The sequence below is a fragment of the Epinephelus moara genome, chromosome 19 (assembly GCF_006386435.1).
Source record: "Epinephelus moara isolate mb chromosome 19, YSFRI_EMoa_1.0, whole genome shotgun sequence".
Taxonomy (NCBI): Eukaryota; Metazoa; Chordata; class Actinopteri; order Perciformes; family Serranidae; genus Epinephelus; species Epinephelus moara.
In genome coordinates this window covers 2,896,817-2,917,155 of record NC_065524.1, presented here as the reverse complement: position 1 = coordinate 2,917,155, position 20,339 = coordinate 2,896,817, and the positions used below count along the sequence as shown (strand labels likewise).

The 20,339-nt window shown below is 40.7% G+C and overlaps 1 protein-coding gene across 7 annotated transcripts in view; it reads left to right on the top strand.

Moving 5' to 3' along the window:
- gbf1 (golgi brefeldin A resistant guanine nucleotide exchange factor 1) overlaps positions 1-20,339 on the top strand; it is a 238,024-nt gene that overhangs the window by 176,307 nt on the left and 41,378 nt on the right. For all 7 annotated transcript variants that reach the window (XM_050070669.1, XM_050070665.1, XM_050070663.1 and 4 more), the window contains 7 exons: positions 10,961-11,086; positions 15,655-15,737; positions 16,533-16,769; positions 17,193-17,286; positions 18,552-18,728; positions 18,910-18,974; positions 19,258-19,381. In XM_050070669.1, coding sequence (XP_049926626.1) covers positions 10,961-11,086; positions 15,655-15,737; positions 16,533-16,769; positions 17,193-17,286; positions 18,552-18,728; positions 18,910-18,974; positions 19,258-19,381 — 906 coding nt within the window. The remainder of the gene's footprint in view (positions 1-10,960; positions 11,087-15,654; positions 15,738-16,532; positions 16,770-17,192; positions 17,287-18,551; positions 18,729-18,909; positions 18,975-19,257; positions 19,382-20,339) is intronic.

Below are 20,339 nucleotides of genomic sequence, written 5' to 3'. Positions count from 1 at the left end.
GAGGGTTTTTGACCACTTGCCTCCTCAGGAATCTGGTGGCAGCCGCTGATAGTTTCCTCTTTCTGCCACGTCCAGGTAGTGTAGCCACTGTTCCTTTAACTTTGAACTTGCGAACTATGCTTCCAGCTGTATCTCTAGGAACATTCAGAGCTTTTTCTATCTTTTTGTATCCTTTTCCTTGTTTGTGCAAGGCAGTGATTTCTTCTCTGAACTTTCTGGACAATTCTTTTGACTTAGCCATATTTCTAACATGAAATCAAACGTCACTCTCAACAAACCCCTAGCCAGTCCAGGTATTTATGTGTTCTATCTCAAGCACACCTAAACTAATGAAGCCCTTGATTAGTTGCACCAGGTGTGCTTGAAACAGGGGGTTGAATAATTTTGAGACTGCAGTAGTGGTTAAAAGTAGCATTTTGTGTTGAATTTGGATAAAAACTATGGTAATATTAGTTTTATTAAACTATTTCAACTGTTCTTGTCTACTTTGTTTATTGCAAACAGCTGAAAAATTGTACATTTTGCCAATAAGCCTAATATGCAATGGGGGTTGAATAATTTTGATTGCAACTGTACATTTATTAAATGAAATAATAAATTCTTACATCCTGTAACCAGTGAGGCAGGAAATTGAGAGACAGATAACAAGTTACACATCTAACCTGTCTGCATTTATGCATCAGATACACAGAAAATACAATGGATGTTATGTAATGAAAAGAAATATAAAAAATAACAAAGGATTTCAACCGTTTAACACATAACCATGTTTCTCAGGCAGTTTACACTAAAATGCTACACTCAAAAAATAAATGTTTTTTTTATCGATCTGTTTAGTCAACAGTTTTGCCTTGCAGCTACAGCCAGTAGGGGGTGCTACAGCCCCCTCAGCACCCCTACTTCCTGCATCCCTGATTTTAAGCTTACACCATGCCCTCCTGCCATGAAACACTTCCTGCAGGTGACACAAAGTATTGGCATAGTCTGTCTCGTTGCCTCTTCGCTTCAACAGAGGGATTTCTTGCTCTCCCCACTGGTGCAGGCTGTAGTATGCCCTCTCTCCTCCATGCACCTTCAATCAGCTGATGGTTGGCATCTTCTGAATCCACATAGGCAGGTGGCAAGTAAGCATCAGATCTTCTGTCACGTAAGAAGTTGTGCAGGCACAGACATGCAAAGATGATGTTCATGACCTTGTCTGGATCTAGGGAAATAGTTGTTCTGAAAACTCTGAAGCGATTGGCTAATATTCCAAAGGCATTTTCCACTACTCGTCGAGCCCGAGACAGACAGTAATTGAAGAGCCTCTGACTCCTGTTCAGGTTTCGGAAGGGGTAAGGCTTCATGAGGTCTGCTCTGAGTGGATAGGCCTCATCTCCAATGAACATGTAGGGCATCAAGATATCAGTGTTGGGCAGTGCGTCATCAGGGGGGACATTAAGTAGGCCTTTGTCCATTGCGGCTCTCAAGTCTGATTGTGCAAACACGCCAGCGTCCGACACTCTGCCCTGGGTTCCTGCACTTGCATAAACAAACTTATAATTTGCATCAACTACAGCCATGAGTATGATGGAAAACCGGGACTTGTAGTTGTAATACATGCTTCCACTGTTGGCAGGAGGTTGAATGAAATTGTGTTTCTCGTCCACTGCACCCAGGCAGTGTGGAAACTGCCACTTGTCATGGAAGTCTTTGGCAATGGCTTTCCACTCTGGCTCAGTTCTTGGTGTCTGTGAACCAAAAGTGAGATAAAGAAATGTTAACAGTGACTTATATATGCACAAAAACAAAACAAATTCAGACAATCATAGAATATTGAGTAGGATGTCATTGATAGCATGGTTAGTTGATATTTCACACCATGCCATCAAACCCTTCAGTAAAGTTAAAAAAGGTGTGATTAAAAATATTCAATAGTGTGCTGGTCTCAGGGAAAATAGAGGGTACTGAAGTATCGATACTGAATGTTTATATTCCACCCGGCAGTAACATAGCAATCTACAGAAAAATATTTGACTTGATGTCTGATGCGACAGGCATTCTTATATGCGGAGGGGATTTGAACATACAAATGAATCCAAGGCTAGACTCCTTGAAAACTTTCACACAAACTGCAATTCATAAAAAAATAAAGATTTTCATGTCGGAACTTGGGGTGATTGATCTATGGCGAGATGTTCACCCAACAGAACGAGATTACACACATTATTCTTATCCACATGATGTGTACTCGAGAATTGATTATTTTTTTGTTTATAAGAGGGATCGTCATAGAGTACATCAGTGTGAGCATGGTAATATTGACTTGTCGGACCACGCCCCTATCTTGCTAACAATTCAAATAACCAACAGCCCAAGAAATACCTTATGGAAACTAAATTCAAGTATTCTTAACGATATGCAATTTAAAACACAAATAAAGAAAGAAATAGAACTGTTTTTACAAGAAAATAACAATGGAGAAGTTACCTCAGAATTGGTATGGGATATATTAAAAGCTGTTTTAAGGGGGAATATAATCTCATATTGTGCAAACAAAAAGAAAGAACGACAAGAGAGACTAGCAAAATTAACTAAAGAACTGGGAGAGCTTGAGACAAAACACAAAAAGGACACAACCCCGAATATTGCGTTACAATTAAAGGAAATTAGGAAGGAGATAAACACCTGGTACACTCAAGAAACGCAAAAAAAGATGATCTATACAAAACAAAAGTACTACGAGACAGGCTCAAAATTTGCAAAACTGTTAGCGAGAAAACTACAAAAACAAAAAGCAGACAACACTATACACAAAATCAGGGACCCAATTACAAAGAACCTGGTATATAAAAGAGAGGAAATACAAACAGCCTTCCAAAAATATTATAAAGAACTATATTCTCAACCACAATTAGAGGAGGAACAAAATATTAGAAATTACCTATCTTAAATGAGGAGCAAAATAATAAATTGATGGCAGAAATAACAGAGGAAGAATTAAACAAAGCCATTTCCAGGCTAAAAACCAACAAGTCACCAGGACCAGACGGATTCTCATCTGAGTGGTACAAGACCTTCAGGACCGAACTAAAACCATACCTCCTTCATATATTCAATAAAGCTTTAAAAGAAGGAAGGATTCCTCCAACATGGAAGGAGGCCACTATATCACTTATACCCAAAGAGGGAAAAGATACATTAGAATGCGGCTCGTTTAGACCAATCTCAATTCTTAATATTGATTATAAATTATACACATCAATTCTTGCAAGAAGAGTCGAGGAAGTTCTCCCCCAGCTCATCCATACAGACCAGACCGGATTTGTCCCACAGAGACAAACACATGACAATATAAGACGATCACTACATGTACTAAGCCATATTCAAGAACAAAAATTACAGGCTTTATTGGTCAGTTTGGATGCAGAAAAAGCCTTCGACTCGGTTAGCTGGGGGTTCTTGTACAGGGTCCTTGAGAAATTTGGCTTTCATGGTAGTTTTATTAATGCAATTATAATGTCACCGCTTCTTTTTGCACTCTTCATAGAGCCGCTAGCCCAATGGATCAGGCAGAAAGACAGCATCAAAGGTGTTAACATAAATAATGATGAACACAAGGTGGTGCTGTACGCTGACGACATTTTGGTGTACCTAATTGAACCTTCTAAATCTCTCCCTGAATTATTTAAATTACTAGAACAATTTGGTAAATATGCGGGATATAAACTAAATATCCAAAAAACACAAATTTTAAAACTAAATTACAGCCCACCAATAGAGGTCCAAAACAGATTCCACGTCAGATGGGACCAAGAGGCAATAAAATATCTTGGAATACTGCTGCCAAAAGAAATAACCACAATTAAAAAAATGAACTACAACCCACTTCTAAATAAGTTAAAAGCAGACATATTAAGATGGAATTCCAACCCATTTATGAGTTTAACACAAAGAATAGAAACCATTAAAATGAATATCCTCCCTAGAATCCTGTTTCTGTTTCAAGCTCTCCCTGTTGAAATTAAACCTCAGCAATTTAATGAGTGGGACAGAATTCTCTCGAGATTTATCTGGCAAGGGAAAAAACCGAGAGTAAGATTCAAAACGTTGCAACTCCCAAAAAAAGAAGGCGGAATGGCAGTCCCACATCTGAGAAATTACTTTTACTCAACACAGATCAAGCCTTTATTAAATTTATGTAATCAGGAGTATAATGCAAGATGGAAGGATATAGAAAAGACTTTAATTACAGATCTCCCAATTCAAGCAGTGTTAGGTAATAAGGAAGTAGAACAAATAATAAACAAATTGAAAAATCCATGCCTGAAGTCCCAACTTAAAATCTGGAACACAATCAAAACAGAATATAAATTACTGGATAAATTATGGATAATCAGATGGTATGCATATGACCCAGACTTCAAACCCAATCAATTAGACTTCAGATTTAAAACCTGGACAGGCAAAGAGACTACAACGTTCTATTCACTTACAAATAAGGGACTATTAAAAGACTTCCAGACTCTAAAAATAGATTTTCTTTAGAACAACAGGACTTTTATAGATACTTGCAATTACGTAATTTTTTTGATAAATGCAATAAAAAACATCCAATAGATCTGGAAGTTGCAATACTAAAAGAAATCCTAAGGTCATACTCGTGTGAATCTGCTAAAGGTGCTATTTCAAGATTGTACAAAGGTCTCTTAACAAAAAAATCATACTCCACAGACTATATCAAAAATAAATGGGAAAAAGAAGGAGATTTCGAAATAACAAGACAGAGGAGATGATACTTGATCCTAGGCGAATTGGTGAGCACAGGCCTGTGGTCATTCATGACGCAACCATCTCCCAGGTCTCATTTAAATATCTGGGCATCTGTATTGACAACTCATTAACGTGGAATACACATGTGAACGCCTCTGTAGTAGACTACAGCAAAGGCTGCACTTTCTTCGGCGTCTCAGTGTTCATGGTGTTGACCAAAAATTTATGGTAGTCTTCTATTGAGCAGTCTTGGAACGCCTTGTCAGATTTGGCATCACAGTTTGGTTTGGTAATCTCTCAGAGCAACTGAGGTCCAAATTGGCCCAACTGATGCAGACTGCAGGGAAGATCATAGGAGTAAGACAGCTCCCCTCTCTGTAGTCCATCTATGAACAGGCTTCTCTAAGACAGGCTCATAAGGTAGTTAGTGATGCAACCCACGTATTACATGATAAGTATGTACTAATGCCTTCTGGTAGGAGTTACAGGTTACCCAGGTGTAATTTGAACAGATTTAAAAACTCCTTTGTCCCTGTGTCAATTAAACTGTTAAATTAGGCATTGAAATAGATAGGATCACTATTGACGCACTGTTACTGTTGGGTCCCGCCCATGTCTTTTGTATATTTTAGTCGCTGTTTGGTGTATGTGTTTTTTGTGGCTGCAGCAGGGGTGGAAGCCCAAGCCAAATTTCCCTTGTGGACAATAAAGTTTATCTTGATCTTGACCTTGACCAGATGGGTGGGCATCTGGTTGAATTTCAAGTGTCCGCTCCAACTCGACTGCGATGTCAACAAGGCGGTGGTGGTGTTGTTTTCTGGGGTGCCATTGTTGATGATGAACTTGTTGGTCCTTTCCGGGTTCAAGATGGTGTAAAAGTGAATTCTGAGGGGTACTACACTTTGTTCAAGACAAATTTCCTTCCATGGTGGAACTTGTGGTCAATAATAAAGAAGATGATTTACAGTGATTGCAAGCAATACAGCTCAAAAGACCAGCTTTGGAAACCCATACAACGTGCAGCACACAGCGTCAGCAGAGAAGTCATCAGAAACCTAACTAAATCAGTTGACCGACTTCTGATCCTCATTGAAAGGAAAGGAAGTTATATTGGACATTAGAGAAACACTTAATATCTGAAATGTTTCAAAGACATTAAAAGGTTTATTTTGTATACAATTGTAAAGAAAACTGTTGTTTTTTTAAGTTTGAATACAGTATCAAACAACAGTTGGTCTAGGGGATAATTGGCCGTTCTTGACTACTTTTCATTTTACCTTTAAATTTCACCTTAAAAAACTGTTTACCTTGCCTTGTTTGGTATCATTCTTTTCAGCACAACCTCACCTGTGTGACTTTACAGTTATTTTTTTCATTTTGACATACTGTATTAACACACTGGACCTAAAATCACACAAAAAACATAAAATCCGAGTAGGAAAAAGTTAGATTTTTTACTGTGAAAACCACAAACATGTCTAAAGAACCATTTTTGTAACTTAGAATAGAAATATAAATTGTAAACTTCAAAAACATATGTCCTAATTTAGCAAACAACAACGTTATATATAACTATTTACATTAAAATCCAAGCAATGCCTCAGGCGTTTTTTGAACAACTATTTACAAAACAATCAGATGCCACACAAATTATTTGTGCCACTCTGAAAAACAGTTCCTGTCGACCACAACACACTACAGGAGGAGGACACAACAGGAGGACAACAGGAGGAGTGTCACTCCTCCTGTTGTGCACCTGGAGCAGCGGAGATCCGGACCTGGTGGGCGTGCCCTGCCACACCGTCCGTTCCTCTGTGCGGACCTCCGAGTACCGCTCAGTGCGGTCGTTGGAGGCTCATTTTCCTCTTTCCTCTTCCAAAACACACTACACCACACACTAACTATACACTCCAAACACGCTAAATGTCGCAAATCCCAACTCTATCTATGATCGCGATCGCTGTCTCTCTCGCTGCCGTCACTCCCACAACTTTCCCCTCTTCCCCAGCAACAAATGATGTGTGTTGCCATACAATTTTGTGATTGGTTGACGTGGTGAATTTTTCAACCAATAGGAAAGGGGGTGTCATTTTTGTTTTTTTGCTGTTGTTGCCTTCAGCACTTTCGTCAGGCCAAACAGCCCGTTTTTACCGTTTCTTCCTGCACCAAACGCGGATCAAACGTGACAACAATATTCAGGAAAATCATGGCGTTTATTATTTATCATAAGTCCGGTTTTATATGGCCTATCAAAACGATTTAAAAAGTGGTACAAAGTTTGAAGTTTGCACTTTCCACACAAAATGAAACGGGGACTCAGTGAGGCCGTGTGTTGCTGCTACATCATCTCAAATCGGTCACGTGATTTTGACACGCCGGCGCGGCTGTGGACTGCAGAGGGTTAAATAAAACGTTTACAAAGGTGCCTAGTTTATAAGGTATATGCTCTTATCACCAGCTTGCATACTGTAATAATTGAGCGCACTCATTTCTGTAGATTCTGCATTTATTTAAAAACACAGCCTACAGTACTTTGAAAAGCATAATATTAACCACACAGAAATATAGTCACAATCTGACTTCTTAACAAATTTGAAAATGACTGTTAACATAGTTTGTAAAATATTCACAAAAATGCAACTTGCATAATAATTTGGTACGCAGTGTATGTAGGGGGCAAAAGCTACGTGAGTCGAGCAGACACAAAAATTTCATTTGAGTGAGGAAGGGGAATGAAGTTTGCGGAGAAAAGGGTGGATAATGAGCGAGTTACCTTCACACTGAGATATGTGACACCACTGGAAAGGCAAATCGGTAGGAGCCGAAATCCTCTAGAATTGACAATATAGTGGGTAAAGAGGCAACAGGATTTTTGATATAGAGTAATAAATCGTCAGCATACAAGGATAGCCTATGTTCCCACCCTCTTGTGTCACACCTTCAAAGGAAGTAGAAGACCGTAGAGCTGCAGAAAGAGGCTCAATCGCCAGCTTAAACAGGAGAGGGGATGGGGGCAGCCCTGACGTGTACCGCGTTCAAGGGCAAAATAACTTAAGCAGGTGTCATTAGTGCAGATGGAAGCTTTGGTAGATGTGTACAAAAGGCAAATCCAAGAGCAAAACTTGTTATCAAAGCCAAATTTCTTATGGACGGAAAATAGATGCTCCCATTCGATGTGATCAAACGCCTTTTCGGCATTGGGCGTGATAACTACTTCAGGGCAGGCAGAGGACTTCTTAGAGTGAATTATGTTAAAGAATGAACGTATGTTAAAGAATGAATATCGTCCCTTTGTAAAAAACAGTTTGTTCCTCTGATATGACTTCTGGTAGGACTGCCTTCAGTCACCCTGCAAGGAACTTAGCCAGTATCTTTACATCTACATTAAGGAGGCTTAGTTACCTGTAAGAACTACACAGAGTTGCATCCTTTCTCTTTTGAGGAGTAAAGCTATAGATGCCTGTGTCAAAGTGGGTGGAAGTAAGGCCTTGTCAAGGGATTCATTGTACATAAATAAAAGCAAAGGGGCCAATTTGGCATGGAATCTTTTAAAAAAAAAAACCTCAGAAGCAAATCCATCGGGGCCTTGGGCCTTACTGCTCTGCATTGACCTAATAGCTTGAACAACCTCTTCCAGGGTTAAAGGGGAATCAAGGCCATCTGCAACCTCAGGTGCGACTGAGGGAGTCACTAATTCATCAAAAACGGGATCATGTTTACAGTGTTTGATGGAAACTGACCGAAGAATTTTTTTTAAAGGTATCATTAATACCACAGGGGTCAGACATCAAATTATTAGAGGAGTCAAGAATTTGTGGAATTAATTGGGAGGCAGCACAGCGTTTTATTATGTGAGCCAGCAGCTGACCTGCCCTATCACCATCATAGTGTGTGCCATGTAAACTCAGAAGCAAACGCTCCACAGTGAACAAGAGTTTAATTCAGATTGGAGGTTCAGGCGCTTTATATAGTATAGGAGATGGACTAATAGCATACTAATTCAAGTATAGCGTTAGAAAGTTCATCCAGTTAAGCCTTATGGGTCTTGTTAAGACATGATGACTAAGAAATAATGTGCTCTCTGAGATAGGCCTTAAGTGCCTCCCATAGGAGGGAGTAGGAGGTGGAGCTTGTTTGATTGAAAGCGAGAAAATAGTCAATGGAGGCAGAGATTTCGTCACTAAATTTTCCATCAGACAGCTAAAGAGAATTGAATCTACAGTATGGAGGTGTACGAGGTTGTGTAGATAGGACTATATTTAGAGCCAAGGGTCCGTGATCAGAAATAATTGGTAAATATTCAGATGAGGCAACCTTAGGCAGTAACATGATCAATGAAAGGAATGATGTATATGTGAGAAAAATTAATACTCATGAGACTGGGGATTTAGATATCTCCCAAGGGTCAGCACAACCATTCAGAGACATGAAATCTGAAAAACACTTTGCCATGGCAGATGGAGACATCATATTGGAAGTAGAGCAGTCTAAAGATGGGTCAATGACACAATTTAAGTCCCCACCAAATATCAAAATGTGGGGGCTGAGGGAATCTTACTTAAAAGCTGTTGGCAAATGCAGTATTATCAGAATTGGGTGAGTAGACATTCACTAGTATAACAGGAGTGTGCCAAAGAGTACCATTAATAATTCAATTTCTCCCAGTTTGTCAGAAATAACATTAGAGGTGGAGAAGTGTATTGTCTTACCAATTAAAATTGCAATGCCTCTGGCTTTGGAGTCAAAACCTGAATGGAAAACCAGGCCAAAATATTGATTCTGCAGCCTGTGGTTGTCTTTAATAAGCAAGCTGGTCTCTTGTAAGAAAACCACATTTGCTTTTAACTTTTTCAGATCAGCAAATATTTTTGTTCTCTTGACAGGGCTGTTCATGGCTTTCACATTCCAAGATAAAAACTCTGTGGAATTAGGTCTATCCGGGCTCAGATCTCTATCAGCCATCTAAACTGTATAAACTGGAATGTGGGGCCCAAGCAATTGCTAAGTGAGAAAAGAGAGAGAGAGAGAGAAGTGGAGGAGAGAAAAAAAGGGGGAGAAAGAAAAGAAATGAAAAAAGAGATACAAAAACCCACCCAACAAACGGTGAACAACATCAACAACCACTCCCATAGCCAGGTCTCCATCCCCAAATGATGGAGACAGCAGGTCAGACAGTCTTGCAGCTTTGGTGCACTGAGGCACATATTTCCTAAGTGCTATACTCTACCACAGCACCAATAACCCTGCGGTTCAATTATATGAATATAAAAAACAAGCAAACACGTGATAAGAGGGCAGCTCACATTGTAGAAAACTATCAAAAATCGTTTCAAACATGATAAGGAGGAACCCTAGAAATAAGTACGCCTAGTAAAGGATAGGCAGTGCATTTGAGGCTGGTGTCACATCTGAAGAAGAGCTACAAGTTGAGAATGAACAGAGAAAATAACACCAACCTAGAACAGCAGCATACACGAGAGTCAGTGAAAATATAAACAGTCCTCTACGGTCATGTGCTGATTGACGTTATGTCTCGGGAGCCCCAGAGTCACGCTTTGCGTAGTCCACAGCCGCCTTCCGGTCTGTTGAGTGTTGTGTCGGCTGTGGAGGATGATAAGCCTCGCTGGGTAGAGCAGACTGTACCTGACGCCTGGCTTGTTACGCTAGATATCCCTGGCCAGAGTGAACTGTCTTCAGCATCTTACCACTGTTGGTGAGTAGTCGGGAGAGAGATGGATTTGCTCACCCTGGTATTTTAGGTTCTTCACATCAATTGCTTTTCATAGGATATCCTCCATGATGTAATAGTAGTGGAGCCTCAGGATCAGCGAACGAGTAGGCTCCCCTTCGGCAGGACCTTGTAGGAACTAACGATGACAACAGCCGATTAGCGGCTTCTGTTTAAGGGGTAGTACATCGGTGAGAAGTTGAACAGCAAACTCCCGGGGTCGCAGGCCCTCTTTTCCTTCTGGGATTCCTATTATGTGTATGTTATTCCTGCACAATCGCCGGTTTCACCATCGTCAGTCACTCAGGGAGCGTTATGATTGTTAAGTTGTGAGCTGGACAGATTTTAACTTGTTTGAGGATGTTTTTGAAACAAAACTGTTCAGCTAATGGGAAGTGCGACTAGTCCCTCATTGTGCCAATCTGGAAGTCCCTCTTTATTGTGTATTTTATTGTGTGTACTGTTTGCGTGTGTTTACAGAAAGTGAACGGCTCTCCTTTCATGACCAACGATGCAGGCTTTGCCTTGGCCTATGCTGTCATCATGCTGAACACTGACCAGCACAACCACAATGTCCGCAAGCAGAATATCCCCATGACTATAGAGGTAAGTGAACTCTCTTGCACACACACACACACACACACACACACACACACACACACACACACACACACACACACACACAGTTTTCTGTGGAAGTCCTTACTACTGAACAAGTAGTCCCTAGATCTGTGACTTTGCTTCTTGGGATCGGTGCTGAGTATTTCGTATGTCATGTTTTGTGCTTTAAGCAGCGTGAATGAAATGACGTTCTCCTCTATTGTATTTTGTTGAGGCCCAACTAACAGAAGTGCTTCTCGTTAAGCCTTGGTAAAAAAAAAAAAGCCTGAACTGTCTGCTTGTCTCAGTCCCCACAGGGAGAAGTTGGGAAAGGTTTGTTTGTGTGATTGGGTAATTTACCTTTTCATTTTTCCATTTCTGTGTGCCTCTGTACTGCACAAACCAAGATGAAGGCACAGAGATGTTAGAGTCTGGTGGTAGTTAAAGACTAGTGAAAAATCCCTACTAACATGCTCAAGGCCGTTGCACATCAAGTTAATATATTTTGGCCGAAATTGTTGCGGCTTTAAAAATAAATACGACCTCATATTGTGCCAATCACCCTTACACACTGACCCTGAAACTTTGGTCTGTCAGTTTCGGAACAGGTTTGAATTTTTTTCTTTTTTTTTTTTTTTTTTTTCTTTTTGCATTTGGCAAAAGCCTTTAGAGAGCTGGTTGACCAAGAAGCAGTGAGGATGATGTAGTGACAAACATCCATGACAAAAGAGAGGAATGGGACGACAGTATCATTTCATTACTCAGATAGCCTACATTCACCAGGTCAGATAGTAATATTTAGGTGGATGATGATGATGAGGAAGAAACTTTTATAGAGGATGAGGAGTGACAAGAGAGACAGACAGACAAGCAGTGTGGAGACCAAGAGGGAGGACAGCTCAGCCCCTCCAGGTAAATGCGTTGCCAAATGCAAGACACGGGCAGAAAGAGGTGACAGCTAGGCAGACACCTCCAGTGGAGAGAAGCAAATGAAAGGGAAAAAGCGAGAGGCAGAGTGACAGCATTTTTTCTCATTTTGTGAATTTTTGCAACAAATAGAGCAATAAAAACCATCAGACTTAGTGTGCAAGGTTTCTGTACGTAATGATTTTATTGGCTGATTAAAAAAACGCATACAACAAATGCGGACTTGATGTGCAAAAGCTTTATGCCGGGTTCAGACTGCATGATATTTTTGTCCGTTCAGTGACAGTCACTGTGTCAGATTAGGTGATTGTTTTTGTTGTTTTTTAAAAGATATTTTTTAGGGCATTTTTTGCCTTTAATTGACAGGACAGTGAAGTGTGAAGGGGGGAGAGAGAGAGGGAGAGACATGCAGCAAAAGGCCACAGGCTGGACTCGAACCCGGGCCGCTGCGGCAACAGCCTTGTACATGGGGCGCCTGCTGGCCGCTGCGGCAACAGCCTTGTACATGGGGCGCCTGCTCTACCACTAAGCCACCAACACTCCAGATTAGGCGATTGTTGAGTCATAAAATTTTTTCGTGACTTGGCCGACAGACATGACAAACTACACATTGGTCAACAACCAATCATACCTGGTTGTCTTCCACAACGTGTGTGATGTCATCAGATTGTTCTTGTCCTGTTTTTATTATTATTATTATTTTTCTTTCTGTCACTATGGTTGTTCATGTCCAAGCTGAACTGTTAATGTAGTAACGTAAAAAGTGCCACCAGATGGCAGGAGCTACATTTGAAGCATCACATGCAAACTATGCAAGTCACTGAATTCTCCACAAGTTCCTGCAAATGTTTCACAATAAAAGCCTTTTTAGAAACAGGAGGTGTTGAGTTTTAAATTACGTTATGCATTAACTTAAATGGGGCAAACAGGAGCAGATTAAAAATAAAAATAGAAAAATACAGAAGGAATGAGAAATAAAGGCCCGTTTCTAATGCTGTCAAATTAAGCTGATACCCTCTGCAGTTGTGGTCAGTAAAAACCCGCCACTATTTGTGAATTTTATTCCTTCAAATAATTCTCCATTATGAAAAAATAACATTCTTTGCCAGGTTGATGCTAATGGCAGTACTCACTGGGCTGCTGAAGTGCCTCTCCTCTTTCATGCCAGCATTTTTCCTTTTTACTCTATCGTGGTAACATCCCTAAAGGAAAAAGGAAAAAAGGCTGGGGTGTCGATGCTGTACAGTAGTCCACAGCAGCAGAACGCACTGTGTTACTATTGGTTAAAGTGACGGCTATGATGGGAGAAGTCATGAAAGACAAAAGAAAATCAAACATGCTAGACGTTCTGTCAGGACATCGTGAGGCATCTCAGATGTGGTGTCGGTTGTCATTTACTTTGACACCCTATACTGGATAAAACAATGGATTATCGTGCACGACACCCATTGCCATTCACGATCTGAGCCAACGCCGCACGACAGCCACTTCAGGCTATAACTGGTCTAATAATGTGTAGTCTGAACCAGGGATTATTTTCAATATTCTGTTATGTAATGAGAAATATAGTGTGAGCTTCGAGAAATAAGCAGCCATCAACCAGGAATACCTGTGCTGTGAGATAGAGGCCAGGCAAGAGTCAGAATGAATTTGCCTCTCCCGTCTGACGTAGCTCTGTCAAGCAGGACATTTTGTTCCTGTCAAAGCTGCATCAGAATAAAAACTTGGTAAAAAGATAAACAACATGGTAAAAAGAATCAGGGTTACCACAGTCATGGATAACCTCGAAAAGACATCGAATTTCAAAATCACATTTTTCAGGTCTGGAAAAGTCATGGAATTAGTCATAACTATCAAAAGTTTTGGAAAAGTCAAGGAATTTTGTTGTATTTGTTACTATAATCTTCCACACAATGTAAGATAACAGCAAATTAATTTTCTGTAGCTGTTAACATAGCGTAGCTCTAATATGTGTTGATGTGTGAAGTTTAGTTTACCATCGTGTAGGTTTCTTTATTTTCTCCCAGCTGAAATTATGTTTGAAAAGAGTTTGAATCTAAAATGTTTGACAAATACTGGGGCAAGCAGGGCAAGAAAAAAACATGGAATCAAATTATGGATCCTTGAAAAGTCATGGAAAAGTTTGTAAATTGTGTCCATGAAGATGTGTGGGAACCCTGAAGAATGTACTTTGTGTTTAACAAATGTTAGTTTGCAGATTTCATTCAGGCAAGGAAAAAAGCTGTGTTTCTATTACTCACTGGGACATATCACTGTATTGATGAGTGGACATTCCAATGTGGTGGCTAGAATTTGCACTGGTGCAGCTTGGTGGCTCAAAAAGCCCACAGCTGTAGGCAGTGGGGGTCCGCCTAAGAGGTGAACACATCCTAACAGACTCTCTTCATCTGCCAGCTCTGTCTCTGTTTTTCCTGTCTTTGATTGACAGTGGCTGAAGACTAAACAGTCTCCAGGGCAGCTTGTGAACAGTTTGTGGGTGGGCCACTCTCACTGACAAACAATAGCAAGCACTTGCTTGCTTTTTCCCTCTGTCTTACTCTCTTTAATGTACACATCCTCTGTAGAAATAATCTTATCTTTCTAGAGTCAAGTCATACCTCATTATACAGCTGGTGTTGTATGTTGTTTAAGTTATCCTGACACATTCCCAAAACATCAGTTGCGGTTTGGTGAAGAAGGCCCATTGACCTCCAGGTGCAGACAACAGGCAGAGGCTCCCACACAATAGTTTGGAGTGGGCCAAGTGCCGCCTAGCACTTCAGTTACTGAGGAGCTTGCAATGTGTAGTATTCACCACAGCATGTGTTGGCAGTGGGGTTATTTATGAAATGGAAAAACTATGCTCAGCATCACTGTGTGTAAATCAGATCCTATTCCCAAGAATCTGTCAATGAGACGACATGTGTTCAGTGAGGTACAGATAAGGTCAGTTGTATAAACTTAATTTTGTCATTAAAAACAGCATCCTGCTTATTTTTTGGCTGCCTATCTTTACTAGCAATTGCTGCAAGAGCTGCTCTCTGATAGTGAGTGACTGTGTGTGCGTTCGTGCATGTGTGGTGCACACGCCTAAGTCCCTGATATGGATGTGGCAGATAGATATAGATAAATAAGGTAGTCTCTTGCTTTCTCTGGCTCTCTGTGTCTCAGTCTGTGTCTGTGTCGGTGTTTATTTCTCAGTGTGTCCCTGCAGAGCAGCTTCTGTTTCCTCTCTTCTTACCTGCCAGAAGGACAAAGCCTGTAGAGTCAAGGCATAAAACTAAACCTTGAGGTCGTCAGTCATCGCAGGGTGGTTATGTTTATTTACAGGAGGCTCTTGGCTCTAATCCCTGTTTTCCTAACGCTGCAACTAAACCATATTATATAACACATAGTGAGTGTGTTTCCACAAAAAAGTTCTTTTAATCGTTGGCTGCTGGATGCTCAGTTGATGAAGCACAGAATGCCAGAGGCTTGGGTGTCTGAGCTAAGCTCCTTTGTTGAGATGTATTGACTGACACATTGATGGTGGAGAAATGACTTTCTACTTTTCTCCCAGAAGCATGTGAGGTGTTTTTATAAAGTTTCTTCCAGAGAAAAAGCCTGAATATTCCACAGCTAACTGCACTGTTTGATTCATTAAACAGCAATTCAAGAAAAATCTGAAAGGAGTGAATGGAAACAAAGACTTTGACCAGGACATGTTGGAGGATATCTACAACGCTATAAAGTAAGCTGCCATATCTATCTATCTATCTATCCATCTATCCATCTATCCATCTATCCATCCATCCATCCATCCATCCATCCATCCATCCATCCATCCCAGGGCCGGGCAATACGGACAAAAATTAATATCTTATTCATATCTTAGTATAATTAAGCAATATCATATCTTAGTATAATTAAGCAATATCACACGAGAGGGAGTGATGTTGTACTGTATATCGTCACAGCTGTGATTCGGTCGTAGGCTATTTTACTTTTTTTTTCATTTTACATTGTATAAATTAGCTTGGCGAATAGCGGAGATTTCCTCTGCTCACATAAAGCCAGGATACATCACATGTAAGACTTAAAATGCTGTATTGTGTGGAGGCTTTATTATCTTCACAATTTATTGTTTTTTATTGGTGAAATTAAAGTAAATAAAAGCTTACAAAGTAAAGTAAATAAAAGCTTACAAAAATAGACAGGAGGTCTGTGTCGCTGCGACATGTAGTTACATTTCTGGGGAGGTGCACGTCAGGGTACAGCTCTAAAAAGTGTTGCTGGAGAACTTGTGAGTGAATGAGTAAGGCAGAGCTGTGCAGGGAGTGTGAGAGAGGAGAGATGCACACTGGCATGGGTCATGTAATGCAATTTGACCCTATATTGATATAAACAGTGTTATCTAAATGTATATCTTGCTTGAAAATATATCAATATGTTGTACATAGTCGTTATATTCACCCATTCATCCATCCACCTGTCTATCTGAGTGAATTGGTGTTCTAGCTGAGTTGTTTTTTTCCCTCCTCTTTAGGAATGAAGAGATTGTGATGCCAGATGAGCAGACAGGGTTAGTGAAGGAGAACTATGTATGGAGTGTGTTGCTACACCGTGGCGCCACACCTGAGGGCATTTTCCTCCACCTGCCACCCGGCAGCTACGACCATGACTTGTTCACCATGACCTGGGGTCCAACCATTGCTGCGCTCTCCTACGTCTTTGACAAGAGCCTGGATGACAACATCATTCAGAAAGCCATCACTGGCTTCAGGTATACTACTTCAAAATAGTCAGCGGCTAAAGTGGTGGAACACGAGATTCTTTGAATAAGTGAATAAGGATTTAAAAGTTTGGCTCCTGCGGGGTGTGTGTGTGTGTGTGTGTGTGTGTGTGTGTGTATGAGTGAGTGAGAGAGAATGGGCAAATGAGAGGCCAGTTGAAGAACTGAACTTTATTTGTTAAGAAAGAAAACCACACATTGCAATATACTGGTGTAGACGATAACCATGGTATTTATAAATGAAATATTAATATGAAGTTAATAATGCACATGGTCACATTGTACAAATAATCCAGTGCCTTTTAATCATTTCTGTTTGTTTCTGGTCTCCAGTCTTATTGACCCATAATCAACAGTAGATCGGACCTTTTATTTATTTCAGGTGTATAATCGTATGTTTTTCTGTCCTTGCAGGAAATGTGCAATGATAGCAGCTCACTATGGCTTCAGTGATGTTTTCGACAATTTGATCATCTCCCTCTGCAAGTTCACCACTCTAAGCAGTGAGGTGAGGCACTTTCAGAAAAAGCAGTCCACAACATCCTGTGTGCTGATGTGGTCCACTTTTACCAATTAGGGGTGGGCAGATAGACAGCAAAATAGCGATACTCTTGATACTACGTTCTCATTGTAAGGATCAGTCCTAGGGGCTGATGCAGCCCCTTGGTTGTACTATGAATAGTACGCGTGTGCGCGTTCCTGTGACCGTAGCTCTCCGCAGACATTTAATGTGGAAAGTATGTCTAAGCCTGACTAGTTAAATCGTACACATATTGGTAATGATGGCTTCATGAAAGAGGAAAAAAACAGGAGAAAGAGAACTTGGAGCTGCAACAGAAAGGAAGGAAGGAGGAGGAAAACAACTCAGCATCCAGACCTCTGACACAGAGACAGAGTTCACTGGCAGGGTCTGTTCATAGAGGCTCAGACAAGGAATATTCAGGTATATAGTGGCCTAGTGAAATTTATATTTGAGTCAAATCAGATCTTCAGCATTGGTTAATGTTACATGTTCAAACTGTAATTGGTCATCACTGTTACTTAACCAGATAGATTTTTCACCCCATGAGCCATCACACACTGCCCCCCCAATATTAAGCCCAATATCACAAATCACAATTTGCCTCAGAGGGCTTTACAGCATACGTCATCCCTCTGTCCTTGGACCCTCACAGCACATAAGGAACCCCCCCCCCCCNTCAATCAACTTCAATTTTATTTATAAAGCCCAAATCACATTTGCCTCAGAGGGCTTTACAGCATACGTCATCCCTCTGTCCTTGGACCCTCACAGCACATAAGGAACCCCCCCCCCCCCAAAAAAAGGAAAAAAAAGGTAGAAACCTCAGGAAGAGCAACTGAGGAGGGATTTTTCATTGGTCATTTTATACATCACACCTGGAACAAGCTGTGATACATCAAGTACATTTGATATATCGCCCACCCCTACTTTCAGCTGTAGAAGGAAAGTGCCACTGTCAAAATGCCAGTTTACAGTGCATGACAGATGCAGCTTTATATTGGCAGCAAAGGCTATTTGTGTGAGATAAGATGTGTGATGATAATAAGTAGGCACCACATTGGGACAATAGAGACAATCTATTTTTTTAACACCTACTGAAAATTAGTGAAAGTAATCATGTGATGTACTGTATGTAAATGAAATTCTCTCCTATAACTAGAGCCCATATCATATCAGTTAAAATGTGTACATACAGTGTCTGTGTTAGAATGCCTGTTTACTGAGTGCCAGCGTGTCCTCTCCCCATGCAGTCTGTGGAAAACCTTCCTACAGTGTTTGGCAGCAATAATAAGGCACAGACAGCAGCCAAGACAGTGTTTGACCTAGCCCATCGGCACGGCAACATCCTGAGGGAGGGCTGGAAGAACATCATGGACTCCATGCTACAGCTGTTCAGAGCCGAGCTCCTGCCCAAAGCCATGGTTGAGGTCAGGACTCTTAAACTCTAAACACAACTTTCCATTCTGTCAGTGATAATATCTGCTTTGTGATAACACTGCAGAGACAGTCTGTGGGTTGTAGTTCCTGTTTGGTTAAAAAAAGACCACATCTTACATGTTCTGCTGCCATCTACTGTGCAGTGCTCAAACATTATGCTTGTTGCCTCAGGTGGAGGATTTTGTGGAGCCAAATGGAAAAATTTCTCTTCAAAGAGAGGAAACGCCTTCAAATCGGTATGCACAAATCTCATTTGCCATCTCTTGACATACTTATCGTAGGGGCTAACAGGAAAAATGTTGTCAAGGTATCACAGTATAATATTTTTCCAGATATAGCTACAGTCATGTATGTTTGTGTCAGCACTCCTGCCATGTTCCTCCCTATTTGTTACATTAAGTACTTCATTATCCCTAGAAGAAGAGACAGGCTTTCCACAATAAGGAAAAGTGTATTTCTTAGGACGATCCTGAGAGCAACCCAGAATAAAACTGAAATGTCTTCTTTGTTGCATGTCAGCGGTGAGTCGGCAGTGTTGAGTTTTGTCAACTGGTTGACGTTGAGTGGAGCAGAGCAGTCAGGACTCAGAGGACCATCCACGGAAAACCAGGAGGCCAAGCAGGCTGCCATCCTTTGCATAAAGGTACTGCTCAGTTAGACTGAGTAAACGTTTAAAGGGACACTTTGCTGATTTGCAACCAGCTTTGTATCATAACAATGTGGCAGTATGTGTAACAAACTGTGGTAAATTTTCCTCCATCATTTCTTAGCTCTGATCCACCTAATGATGTAAGCGCATTTTCACTGGCTCTAGGGCTGTTGCTTGAACCACAAATTGTACTTCTGCATTTTCATATGCCGGCCATCACAGACACAAAGAGTGTAAAAGTGGACTGAGAGGGAAACCCGCACCTCTCTCTCTCCATCTCTCCGTCTCTCAAACTCAGATCGAACAGTACAACTAAGCAGCGCTGATCAAGTATGATAAGATTCCGTTACTGTGTTGCATATTTCTTGCCTAAAAGATCTTCAGAAACACATATTAGCTTACTGTTTAAACTGTCATTTTAGATATTTTTTTCTACCAGCTGGCTACCATATTGTTTTTTGTAGAAAAACAGACAAGCTTGCATTATGTCCTCCACCAGCAGGAGCATTAAGGTCAGTGCAGTGCATTCTGATAGTTGTACAGGGTATCCGCGGATCCTTGAAAAGTCTTAAAAAGTCTTAAATTCATGTATCTAAAAGTAAGGCCTGAAAATGTCTTAAATTCATTAGAAATGTCTCAGATTGGTCTTAAATTCATTACTCAAAGGTCTTAAAATTGTTGCGGAAGGAATATTTAATCTGACTTTATTTCTTTTCTTTTTTTTTTTTATTCTCGCGGCACTTTTCTGTGAGTATCCATACGCTGTCCAATAACGGTGCGCGCTGGTGGTAGCACATACACAATGAATGGGTTCGTCGGCGGAGGTCTGCGCTTTGCGCGCTCTGTGTGAAAAGGGCTTAACGGCGCGCGCTGGCCACCTGGCACTCAATATGCTGCTGTAGTGGTTTGTTTTCCAGACGTGAGTATCTTTGAGCAGTGAAAGTTATTATTT